General features: G+C 40.4%; 1 protein-coding gene across 2 annotated transcripts; it reads left to right on the forward strand.

Moving 5' to 3' along the window:
- Nucleotides 1-15: 15 nt before the first annotated feature.
- On the forward strand, nucleotides 16-13222 carry PLA2G12A (phospholipase A2 group XIIA). Of its 2 annotated transcripts, XR_001040980.5 has the most exons (5): nucleotides 16-410; nucleotides 6459-6535; nucleotides 7703-7868; nucleotides 10122-10562; nucleotides 12128-13222. XR_001040980.5 is itself a non-coding variant. In XM_004009623.6 (4 exons), the coding sequence occupies exons 1-4, from the start codon at nucleotides 215-217 to the stop codon at nucleotides 10238-10240; spliced, it is 558 nt and encodes a 185-aa protein (XP_004009672.1). In that variant the 5' UTR covers nucleotides 16-214; the 3' UTR covers nucleotides 10241-13222. The 2 variants fall into 2 exon arrangements, 1 of the variants encoding a protein (XP_004009672.1); XM_004009623.6 differs by having other exon boundaries at nucleotides 10122-13222.
- The last annotated feature ends 26 nt before the right edge of the window (nucleotides 13223-13248 follow it).

Here is a 13248-nt window from a genome sequence, read left to right on the forward strand (position 1 = left end):
CCGGCCCGGGTCCGCGCGTGCGCCTCGCCCGGCGTCTCCGCCGCGGCACGGTCTCCGGGCCGGAGAGCTCATTGCGCGCGGCGAGCCCCGCCTCCCAGCCGGGCGCGGGGCGTGGGCATGGAGCCCGCCCCTGCCTAGCCCCGGACCCGCGCCGCTGCCTGGGGCGCGCCGACGTCTCCGTGGGGTGGGCCGGGCGCGGCCTGGCGCTGCGCGGATGGCCCTGCTCGCCGTCCTCCTGGTCCTCTTCTTGACCGCCGCTGGGAGGTGCCAGGAGCAAGCCCAGACCACCGACTGGAGGGCCACCCTGAAGACCATCCGGAACGGCGTTCACAAGATTGACATGTACCTGAACGCCGCCCTGGACCTGCTGGGAGGCGAGGACGGGCTCTGCCAGTATAAGTGCAGTGACGGTGAGGGGGACCCCAGGCCCTGCGGGGCCCATGCGTTCGGGGCTATTGGGAGGACTGGGGTCGTGGAGGTGTGAGATGTCCGGCGAACCTTGTCGGTGTCTTTCTGGCCCTGGATTAGAAAAATGTAAGCACTGCTAGGATCTTGCCTTTCTTGTGATTGAGCAACCTGCTGATAAATTCACACCATTGCTTTTAGAATGTGAGAGGTCGCCTGAGAGTACTCGGCATTCTGTTTCATTGCATCTGAATTACGTTTTTGTGTTTTTTGTTGTTTTTTTTTGCAATTGCCTGATGACAATTGCCTAAGAACTTAGTGACATACACTTCATGGGGATGGAGTGAACCAGACTGATTTTAGAGCCTTTAAATTAGCTGACTATGCAAAACATAGGGAGAATTTTCAAGTCATGCTGTTTTATGATAACTTTTTCAAGAATTGGTTTAAGTTTTAAAGCTACAGAAAATAAATTGCGACCTTTGTACAGGCTTTGGTGTACTTTATTGTTGAGAAAGAGTTCCAATTGACTCTTCTAGAACGATTCTATCAATACTTGATGGGAATTTTCTTTAGATGTCAGTGACCTGCTTTCTCATTGTTGGTTGCTATTAATATTATTCTTTTGATTTTTTCATATTTTTAAACTCGAATTCTGTTTGAATCTGAGAACTTGTTTGGTGTCATTGTTGGTGATAACTTGGTATTTCAGGCAGAGATCTTTCTTTTGAAGTCCTTGACTTTTTTGAATGCCTAAATGCTATAATTGTTCAGATGAGGTACTTGGGCTCCTTTTTTGAAATTCAGAATGCTAAGAGTAATTGGGAGACCATGTTTCCCATATAAGTGGACAAGTGTGGGGCCTAGTTAATTTCATGTTTGGTAGCTTAAAGTAAAAGGCAACTGGGTGACTTTAGTGGTAAAACTGAACTATACATAGGTGAATTTAAAGGGACTCTGTCATGTGAAAGCATGATGTAACATGCAGTCATAATTTCTGCTTTTCTGTTAATGGAGGTAAAGAATGAATTGTATGTTGTATGCTATGCACTGCTAAATATCATTCCTTCTTAAATGTATGCCTGAATGCTACTACCAGTATTCAATCAGGAAAGGTGTTTTTGTCCTTTTAGAGCTTGTTAGGAGGAGTAAGAGAGTAGCTTGAAGATTAAATGGTTGCTTTTCTGGAGACAGACGTCACCGTTTTACTTAGTCATCCCCGTTCATTAAACAAATATTTGAGTGCCTGGTTTATGTCAGGTGTGCTACCAACTGGAGATTTGGCAGTGAACAAAACCGACAGAAAAATGAGGGGAAGATGTGAAATAAAGCTGACAGAATCCGTGTCCGTGGCATTAAATTCTGGTTCAGAGAGACAGTAAACTAAAGACTAAGTAAAATGAGCCAGGTCTGCAGTGTGTGGAGGTCTGAAGTGTGCCAGCATTCCAGAGTAGTGCAGCAAGGAGCCAGCGGTGGTGGTGCTGGGAGGCGGTTAGTTTACTCTTTTAAACAGGTTCAGGGACGGCCTCACTGATGAGATACTACTTTAGAAGAAGTCTGAAATGGTGAAGGTGACACTGTGATGAGCTAGGGAAAGAACAGTCCAGGCAGAGGGGACAACAAGCGTAAAGCACCAGAATTGAAGGGCCGGGCAAGGATGCCTCTGTAGGTTTTGGCCTGAGCCAAAGGAAGGCTGTAGCTGCCATTTACTGAGAGAGGAAAAGTTGGAAGGATCAGTCTTCATAAATTGATTATGAGCCAAGGGTTCTAGAGTTTATTACGTTTAAAATGTCTCTGAAGTTAAATGCATGCTGTTCTTTTTATTTTAACTTGTTGTATATTGGAGTATAGCTGATTAACAATGTTGCCGTAGATTCAGATGGACAGTAAAGGGACTCAGCCATACATGTACATGTATCCATTCTCCCCCAAACTCCCCTCCCATCCTGGCTTCCACGTAACATTGAGCAGAGTTCCCTATGCTGTACAGTAGGACCTTGTTGGTTAGACATTTTAAACATAGCAGTGTGTATATGACCATCCCAAACTCCCTAACTATTCCTTCACCCTGCCGTTTCCCCCAGCAACCATATATAGTTCTCTAAGTCTGTGAATCTGTTTCTGTTTTGTAAATAAGTTCATCTGTATAATTTCTTTTTAGATTTCACGTATAAGGGGTGTCTAATTCTCCTTATCTGTCTGACTTCACTCAGTGTGACGATCTCTAGGATCCATGGATACTATTCTTATTAAAAATATTGTTTTAATCTTCCCTTTTACTTAAACCTCTTCCACATCCTCAATAAATTTACTGTTTAGAGCCAAGTTTCCAGCATAAAAAACACAAATGAACTTGAGAATTTAGGAAATGGTATGTTTCAGTGAAAATCTTTTTGTGTCTTAGTAAGTACTGTCTGCTCAGGACTCATAGGCTCCAAATCACCAAATTAATAATTCTGACTTGATGAAAATTGTTCTTTAATTGCTGTTACTCAAGAAGTCTCCCTGGAACAGTGTTTCAACCTTTCCTATATTTTGAAATGTGAGTGATCTTATCAGAACCAAATAGAAACAGACAAATCTCAAAACTAGAGGAGCATGGTAATTAAGGGATGTAGCAATAAAAGACATGGCAACCCACTCCAGGATTCTTGCCTGGAGAATCCCGTGGATGGAGGAGCCTGGAGGGCTGCTGTCCATGGGGTAGCACAGAGTTGGACACGACTGAAGCTACTTAGCATGCATGCATGCATTGGAGAAGGAAATGGCAACCCACTCCAGTATTCTTGCCTGGAGGGTCCCAGGGACAGAGGAGCCTGGTGGGCTGCCATCTGTGGGGTCGCACAGAGTCGGACACGACTGACGTCACATAGCAGCAGCAGCAATAAAGAAGTCAAGGGAGCCTTTAAAACAAAACAAAAAAAGACTTAATGGCAGAAGAGGTGTTGAATTAAAGGGCACAGATTTGTTGCATTCATTTATCTTTGCTCTGTGGAAAGAACTCTGAGGAGTGAGTTCTAGTACATAAATAGATTGGCCAGGAGCAGTGATGGCATTTCTCTGTTAATTGCAACAAAGGTGTAGTATACGTGCGCAGATACTGCTTGGGGTAATGTGCAAGTTCTCTTCTCATTCCTTGCTTTTCTCAGTGAAGAAGGAATAGAAGTAATCTGCTGAGTGAGAAGGTGGGAATGAAAATGTTGGTTATTGTTGTTTAGTTGGTCAGTGATGTCTGATTTCTTTTTCAACCCCATGGACTGGAGGCCACCAGGCTCCTCTGTCCATAGGATTTTCCTAGGAAGAATACTGCGGTGGGTTGCCATTTCCCCAGGAAGTATTGCAGGTTGAAGAAAATAGGAGGGTGAGTGTACTAGGGGGGAAAAGTGGCATTAGGGCTTTTTGGAGATTAATAATCAGAAATTTAAATTCTCAAGTGTTTGAGAAAACAGGTTGGAGTTCTGTACTGTGCTTCCTACAAAAGGCAGTAGTAAGCTTTCTGAGACCCAACAGCCTTCCCCTTAAGCCTCGCATCTGTTTCAGTGTCTTTCAGGTGAAAGGCATTGGTCTGTTATTAAACCAAATTAAGAAAAATATGTAGAAAAGAACTATCATTGTCTTAGTCCAGATGGATCTTTAGATTTCAACTGCCCATACAGATGATAAAATGTAAAGCATCAAGATAAGAGCAGTTGCTGAGTTAAAAAATGAGATCAGTGAATAGTAGTTGTGTGTAGTTGTGTGAAGTGGGTTTGATTTGTTTTTAAAACTCTTATTCGTAGCCCATTTTCCCGTTAGCTTTCTGTACAAAAATGCTGAGAAATTATCATTTGTAATTTCTGCTTATGTATTTTAGGAGACAGTGACCGCAGTGCATTATGGATTTGGGTTTGACTCATGTTGTTTCCTCTGCTGTTGAGTTTTTACTTGCACTGTGTATTAGTCGGCTCAGGTTGATATAATGAAATACCACAGACTGGGTGATGTAAACAACAGGAGATTATTTCTTACAGTTCTGAAGGCTAAAAAGTCCGAGATAAGGGTTGAGCCAACCCTTCTCTATGGTGAGGAGAGGTCTTGGCTTGCAGACCTCAGCCTTCTTGCATGGTGGGGGTGGGGAGTGCAAGGAAAGCAAGTTCTCTGGGCCTCTTCTTAAAAGGGTACCAATCCCATCGTGAGGCCCCTACCCTTGTGACCTCGTCTAAACATAATTACCTCCCAAAGTACCTGTCACCAAATGCATTGGTAGTTAGGGCTGCAGCATATAAATTTGGGTGCGGGGAAACACAGTTTAATTCATGGCACTTAGTAAGAACTGGCACCCAGTAGAAATGCTAAGTACTTTTAATGTTCAGCAGCTTATAATACCATTTATAACAACATTTAAATAGTATTAATACAGTTGTAATCTTGGTATCCATATCAAATTAACCTTTTTTTCTTTTTCTTCAACTCTTTTATTTAAAAATTGTTTACATTTAATATTTGAGTATAGTTGCTTTACAGTGTTGTGTTAGGTATATAGCAGAGCTATTTAGTTATTGTCATTGTTCAGTCACTAAGCTGTGTCTGGCTCTTGGCGACCCCATGAACTGCAGTATGCGGCTTCTCTGTCCATCACTGTCTCCCTGAGTTTCCTCGAACTCACGTGCATTGAGTCAGTGATGCCATCCAGCCATTTCATCCTCTCTTGTCCCCTTCTCCTCTCGCCCTCAGTTTTTCCCAGCATCAGGGTCTTTTCCAGTGAGTCAGCTTTTTGCATCAGGTGACCAAAGTATTGAAGCTTCAGCTTCAGCACCAGTCCTTCCAATGAATATTCAGGGTTGATTTCCTTTAGGATTGACTGGTTGGATCTCCTTGCAGATCCAAGTCTCAAGAATTCTCTAGCATCACAGTTTGAAAGTGTCAGTTCTTCGGTGCTCAGCCTTCTTTATGGTCCAGCTCTCACATTCCATGTTTAGTTATATAGGTTCATATATCTATTCTTTTTCAGATTCTTTTCCCATATAGATTATTGCACAGTATTGAGTGGAGTTCCCTGTGTTGTTCCATAGGTGTGGGTTGATTATTTTACGAATAGTAGTATGTGTATGTTGATCCCAACCACCTAGTGTATCCCTCCTCCCACACCTTTTCCATCTGTATAAGTTTGTTTTCTAAGTCTGTAAGTATTTATGTTTTGTGAATAGATTGATTTGTACCATTCTTTTAGATTTCAGATATAAGTGATATGTCTTTCTCTGTCTTACTTCATTTAGTATGGTAGTCTCTAGGGCCATCCATGTGGCTGCAAATAGCATTATTTCATCCTTTTTTATGGCTGAGGAATATGCCATTGTATTTACGCACCATATCTTTATCCATTCATCTGTTGATAGACATTCAGGTTGTTTCTCAATGGTAAAGAATCGGCCTGCAATTTAGGAGATGCCAGTTCTGTCCCTGGGTTGGGAAGATACCCTGGAGGAGGAACTGGCAACCCACTCCAGTATTCTTGCCTGGGAAATTCCATGGACAGGGGAGCCTGACAGACTACAGTCTATAGGGTCACAAAGAGTCCCAGACGACTGAGCAGCTAACACACACACAGTAGTTATGGAGGTTTGTGTGCAATGGAACAGTGAACAGTGACTGAGGTTGCTAAGATACAGTGCTTTCCCTGTAGATTTTAACCTAAAAATATAAACATTAGAACGTGCAGGAAAATAGGTTGGATTTATGTGTCATACATATGGACCCAGTCTGGCCTGTAAGCTCTGAGATAGAAGTCCAGAATAAGGATTTATTTGTGCGTATGATGTAGAATTACAAATAAACTGTGAGAACACTTTATGAACTGCCATCTATGTGTACATCTATACATTTGTACATATTTTGCTTGAAAAGTAAAAATAATTTGGTAGACAAATCAGCATTTTTAATGCTCATCCAATTTAACACATATTCACTTATGTCAGCATCAAACAGTAAATATTTCCAAGCCTAGTCCAGCATATTGTAAACTGTGTATTTTCTAACATTTGAAAATTAATTTTTATAATATTTGTATTTTATAGGATCTAAGCCTTTCCCGCGTTATGGATATAAACCCTCCCCACCGAATGGATGTGGCTCCCCACTGTTTGGTGTTCATGTAAATATTATTTTTTATTTGTAAGTTTTTATGATTGGTAGTCTTTGTAACACTTGATAAACCATCAGTGTGTTCTCAGGTTCAGAAATAATTTTGTTTGTTACAATAGTGATCTTTTATAACTATAACACAATAAGTTCTAATGAAACTAAATAATGTAAAAAGTCATTTTTTTTTCTAATCCTGTAGATGTTAATACCATTTAAATATTTCCTTTATGTCACAAATATGATTGAAAAGTTTGGAGTGTAGAAGTAACACTACTTAGGATGAAAAAGTATAGGAAAGCATAGTATTGTATGTGTTGAAACTAGACTGAGTGGAATAGCTGTGTGTTTGTTATAAAGGAGGCTGAATCTGAACGAATATTGTGGGAAGAAAATGTTTTATGAAAGTGATTCCTGGACACAAAGGTTTTGCATATAAAATTATTTAAAATAGTTGAAGATAACTGTGAATTCAAAGGAATAATAATATCTTTAGGGAATTGGTGAACACTTAAAGATTAAACATAAAAACAAAAAAAAATTCAGTTGTAGGAGCTTAGACATTGTCAGTGACATTTCATAAAAAGGACATTGTATTGAGAATCTGCCTGCAATGCAGAAGACCCAGGTTCCATCTCTGGGTCAGAAGATCCCCTGGAGGAGTGCATGGCTACCCACTCCAGTATTCTTGCCTGGAGACTCTCATGGACAGTGGAGCCTGACGGGCTACAGTCCATGGGGTCGCAGAGTCGGATACAACTGAGTGAGTAACACTAACATTGTATTGAGGGAGGAGGCACAAAATACTTTGGAATGGCCAAAAATCATACTTGTGTAGCCCCTGCAAAAATCTTCTAAAGTTCTTATCTTTATCTTTTTGTTTTTAAAACTATGTTTTATGTCTTGGAAATTGTGTTTGCTATCAGCAGATGACTGCAAATACTCTAAGATGGCAAAATAGGGAGCTTTGGGGCACGGTTTCGAGGGAGAGGACGCAGTAACGTGGGGGGTGCAAGTGAGAGTAATGGAGAGAGATTTAACCTGAAAAACATTTGGAGGCAGAAACAAATTTTGAAAATTATCTGTACAACAGTCTTTGATTTCTAAGTCTCTTTGAATGTACTACTTCAGAGAAAGGTTGAATTTCATCAACAGTGATCCATCCAAATATCGCTTTCAGCTTAACATCGGCATCCCTTCCCTGACAAAGTGCTGCAACCAACATGACCGGTGCTATGAGACCTGCGGCAAAAGCAAAAACGACTGTGACGAGGCGTTTCAGTCTTGCCTGTCCAAGATTTGCAGAGATGTGCAGAAAACACTGGGGCTGGCTCAGCACGTGCAGGGTAAGGCTGATTTCATGCGATGGGGGTGAGTGTGTGTTAGTATCAGATTTGCTGACAGAAATCTCTCACTCTGTATTACCTTATCTGTTGTGACATAGTCCTGTCAATTTCCCGAGATGATTTTGTCATCTAAAATGATTTACAGTCACGGAAGCAAAAAGTGGTAGGAAACCTTGGGAGGAGGGTGTGTGAGGCAGAGAAGAATTCATCCAAGATCTTGTGCCCTATAGTATAGTCCTAATTATCCAGAGCCTGAAGTTTGAAACTCTGGATCCAGTGAAGATTCCAGTATGGCACAGTGGATTTGGAGTAGGAAGTTCTGAAGATTTGCATCTTAACTCTGTCTCTGTGTTGGGAAGGTCCTCAAAACCCACCCCCAGGCTCAGTGATTTGCTAAGTGGATTCACGGGGCTCAGCATGTAGTCCTGTTCATGGTGATGGTTATTGCAGAGTCAGCAAAGATGACTGGGTGTTTCAGTATCCTCATTTATAAAATGAAAATGATAATACCCATCTTGAGTTGTCATAAGGGTAAAATGAGCCATTTGTAGAAATCCACATTGCTGTACAAATACCAGTAGTTAACAAGATTTTTTTTTCCACTGACAAGCCAAAGAATATACCATACACTGAAATAACAAGAGGAAGGGCAATAAGAAGAGGCAGGAAAGGAAATTGCCATTTTTAAGCACTTTCCATAAGATACCGTGCTAGATACTTGAGACATGTTTTCATTGATGTTCACAGAAACCCAAAGTACTAGTTGGCATTATGCCCCTTTCTAAAGGAAAGAAACTGAGGTTCAGAAAGAAGTAACTTGTCCCAAGTTACATACATCTGTCTACTCCAGTATTCCCCAAGTCTCAGAGGTGTCTTGGATTTTGAAATCCTATTATTAGTAATAACTAGGAAGTAGTAAGAAGGAGGAAATCTCTGTTCGAAGTGAAGCTTGAACTCACTCTCTCTGAATCCCTTTAAATGCTTTTGGCTAAGGTAAACTAGTTGTCCAGCTGAAGCACAGATACATGCCATTTCTGCTTTCTGACCAAAGGATATACTAATGTTAAATGATGAAACCAGTTTCCTTGCAATCTCCTATTTAATAATCATAACCTTTACACTTCTGCAGTTAGTTATATTCCTGAATGGAATACAGTCTTTTGGAAACTTTGAAAATGCCAAGAATTTGTAATGGAAAGTTTCTTTCTTAACCTGAATGTTGGAAACTAGAAGTATTTGAATAACTAAAAATCACTCTGTGCCATGTCTCTGTAAGTATATTAAGGTAATCGTGGACTTCCCAGGTGGTGCGGTGGATAAGAGTCCGCCTGCCAATGCTGGGGACACAGGTTCGGGCCCTGGTCTGGGAAGATCCCACATGCCACAGCTAGTGCCTGTGCTCTAGAGCCCGCGAGCCACAGCTACTGAATACCGCTTGCCCTAGAGCCCATTCTGGGCTCCGGGAGAAGTCACTGCAGCGAGAAAGCCCATGCAGCGCCACAAAGCACAGCCCCCACTCCCTGAGGCTCAGGAAAGCCGGTGCGCAAAAACGAAGACCCAGCGCAGCCAAGACAGGTTTTTTTTTTTTTTTTTAATGTTAAAAAATAGATCATCTTACCTGGGTGTTCTAGGTTTCTTAGAATAAGAAAAGTTAAATCTATTGTCTTTTCTTACAGTCTTTCAAAAAATTAAGAATTCCCACCAGAGGAAAAACACCTTCGATTCCTGTGTTTCCCCTCCCTAGCCACATTTGGATATTGGTCAGAGAGATTGAGGTCTATTTACTTTAAGCATCTTAAATGTGTGACCATTAAAAGCTATTGGCTTATAATTGAGTGTTTTGAGGTGTCTCCATTTTTAACCTTCATTTTTTTCTGCACCTAAAAGTCGCTCCTTAAAGTGCAAACTGAAAAGTGTTATCAGGCTTCTCTGTTAAGGGTATTTTTCAGATACAAGGGAAATTAACAGTGATGAGCTGATCAGTGCTACTGAGAGAGACTCATTGTCTCGTACAAAAAGTTGGCTTGAATAGTTGCATGCAAAGAAAACATACAGGTGAAGAGGCTGAAGTGAAAAGTCTTTGTATGTATGTTTATGTGACTAGTTTGCGAGAGCTTGGGAAGACGTTCACCTAAATAGGTTTAAGTGTCCACCAAGGCTGTGCCTGGCACTGGGCTGAAACATGTAATATATGTGAAGAGCGAGTGATGCTTCGCAGCTGCCCAACAGTGACGGCACTTTCTTACTTTGCAGCCTGTGAAACCACCGTGGAACTCTTGTTTGACAGCGTTATACACTTAGGCTGTAAGCCGTACTTGGACAGCCAACGAGCCGCGTGTAGGTGTCGCTACGAAGAGAAAACCGATCTTTGAAGAAGATGCTGCCAAGTGGTGACGACAGATGAGCTCAGAAGAAGATAACCTTTGACAAAGAGCTAACGTTTTTACAGCCTAAAGTTGCCTTATTTTCATGAAAGGATTATTTTAAGACCTTACTTTGACATTAAAACTTCAAACTAAAGAAACCAATGCAGGTTATCTTCCCAGACGTTGCTGCCTTAGTGTGCCGCATTGTCTTGACCGGTCACAGAAAGCGGTGCATGTTAAGGGGAGAATTTTTTAAAGAAAGAGTATGACTCGATTTTCACAACTGTATTTACCAAAAAATAAGGTCAAACGTGAAATTCATGATAAGGTATGTTCAACATTATCTTATTTGGAAATATGGTGAAGTCTTCACTTAGAAGTATGTTTGTTTTCCGTAAACTTTAAAATATACACATATGCCCAGGAGCTGACTCTTATTTTTGCTCTTTTAATTAACACATACTGTACAGTTTTTCCATAACCCACTGAAACACAATGAATAAGCCACATTTCTATGACTGATGGGACTAGTCACAAGGACAAGGGTATGTCTGTTTCTCTTGTAAAACTGGAACCATCTGCTGGGACCTCTTAGGAAGCAAAACTAGCATATCTAGGTATTAATGTAATGTGCCTATAAGATGACATGAACAAAATTCAGAAGCGTAGCCATTCCCATTTTATGAACCACTCATGGCAAATGCCATATGTTGCTATAACCTTTGCCTATTGGAGAAAAGATAGATTCAGTAAGACAGAATGACGAGTTGTTTAACACACATCAGAGCAATATAATCTATTATGCTTTGGTATTTACTCCTTAGTACTTGGTCTTCATAATAGATTTGGGGATATTTTTAAAAGACCATAAACCTTTTACTAATAGCGGCCTTAACAAAATTGTTCTTGATATTGTTCAGTTTTTTTTTTTTTAAGTCTTTAACTGTGGAATCAAAAGAGATGGGAAAACAAGATAGAAAAAACTGTCTTTTATAGAGCTCAGTTTATGCTGAAAATTATTAACGCATATTTAAGAGCAAATTCCAGAACTTTAGCTGCCTCTGAAAATCTCTTCAGCCCCTTGGAAAGCTCAGCTGTGTCCCTCTAACATTTTTTGCTTACCACTGGCTGTTGACTTTCCCTAGCCCAAGCTGTATATGTCTTCTGGGTAACCTATGGCCAAAGTTATTAAGATAAACCACTTGGAAAGTCAGAGAAAGATAATACCAGGGGAAATGGTTCTTTTTAAATCATTGAGAACTAAAATATGTTTTGGAAAAAGACCACATTTCCTAACTTGGAATATATGTCATTGCTAAGAACTTGATAGCTTCCCCAACTGAGATGATGGCTCTCTTCTGCTAACAGATGTCCTCAGTTAAACAAAGCAAGTGTGTCCCTCAGGGCTAAGTAAGCAAACTAGACTCCAGTCAGCAATATTTGACCAGGTAGCTTTAAACTTACAATAGATTCATGGATTTTCTTGGCAACCTTGGTTTTCTCAAGAGGACAAAGTCAGAATGTCTTTGTAAAATATTTAATTCATTATCATAAATGTACAGATATCAGTAGAAGCAGCTTTTATCTTCAGATTTTTAAAAACTTGTCTAGGAATTATTTTAGATTTACCAAAAAGTTGCCAAGATAGTATAGAGGCTTCTCATATACACTTTATCCCTAATGTTAACTAAGGAGCCAACATTGATTGGTTCTATTAATGCAACTCTAGACTTTATTTTGGAGAAGGAAATGGCAACCCACTCCAGTGTTCTTGCCTGGAGAATCCCAGGGATGGGGGAGCCTGGTGGGCTGCCATGACTAAAGCAACTTAGCAGCAGCAGACTTTATTTGACTTGCACTAGTTTTTCCACTAATGGCATTTTTCTTTTCCAGGATCCACTCTAGGATACCACGCTGCAGTTAGTCATCATGTCTAATTAGCCTCTAGTCCGTGATGGTTCCTCTGTCTTTCCTTGTTTTTCATAACCTTGACAGTTTTGAGAAGTACCAGTCAGGTATCCTGTAGAATGTCCCTCAGTTTGGGTTAGTCTTTCCTTGTGTTTGGACTAGGTTTATAGGTTTTTACGAAGAAAACCAAGAGTTGACCAGTTCTTCTCATCAAATCATATTGGTAGTTGATTGTTACCAGCTCGTTAGGTTAACTCTAGACATTTGGTTAAGGTAGTAATCGTTAGTTTTCTCCACTCTAAAGTTACTATTTTTTCCCTTCCTATGCTTCTGTTCTTTGGAAACCAGTCACCAAGTCCTGGTTGTGGTAGGTGGGGGATGGGCAAGATTACATTCCACATTTTGATAAGGGATTTTATCTAGATAGACTACTTGAAATTCTTGTTAATCTCCCCCTCACCCACTTATTATTCAGTTATTTGTATTAGTATGGATTCATGCTTATTTCTTTTGTACTCTGGGTAATATATACAAATCCTTCCAGCTTGGCTGTTGGGAATCAGGTCAGGTTGACTCTGTATGTCTTTGACCTGCACCTTCCTTTTAACTTTTGAGCATCTCCATATTTTCTTGCCAGAAAGTAGGAGAGTTGCTTCAGGCTCATCTTCTATATTCCCCCTGCCCCAGCACTAGAATCAGCATCTTTTCAAAGGTTACTTTGATTGAAGAATGGTTTCCAATGGCACTTAGAAACCAAGATCTGGACAGTGGATAGCTTGTTTCTACTGGGGTGTCACTGCTTCGAGACCCTTCCACCAAACAGAGCTAGGAAATATATGTATACTAATCCATGTACATGTACATATTTGTAATTACTTATGTGTATATATATGTATTAAGCTGTCTTCACTTGAATTCTGTACAACAGGGCATATATTTAAGTTTTAAGGATGGTATTTTCCTTATCTACAGAATACATTAATGAAAAAACAAAATCACATGCCAAAAAACTAGCTTTTAGCAGCTCTTTGCAAGACATATATTGATATTTTAAAATAATAAAACTATATTGCCTTCAAACGATGCCTGTCTTTTTAAAGTCTTTT

This window comes from Ovis aries, chromosome 6 (assembly GCF_016772045.2).
Source record: "Ovis aries strain OAR_USU_Benz2616 breed Rambouillet chromosome 6, ARS-UI_Ramb_v3.0, whole genome shotgun sequence".
NCBI lineage: Eukaryota > Metazoa > Chordata > Mammalia > Artiodactyla > Bovidae > Ovis > Ovis aries.

Excerpts from the sequence above, each read along its gene's own strand:
- PLA2G12A (XM_004009623.6), top strand. The coding sequence starts at position 215 with ATGGCCCTGCTCGCCGTCCTCCTGGTCCTCTTCTTGACCGCCGCTGGG. Across the intron at positions 6,536-7,702 it reads CCCCACTGTTTGGTGTTCAT|CTTAACATCGGCATCCCTTC; the intron begins GTAAATATTATT and ends TATCGCTTTCAG. Across the intron at positions 7,869-10,121 it reads GCTGGCTCAGCACGTGCAGG|CCTGTGAAACCACCGTGGAA; the intron begins GTAAGGCTGATT and ends CTTACTTTGCAG.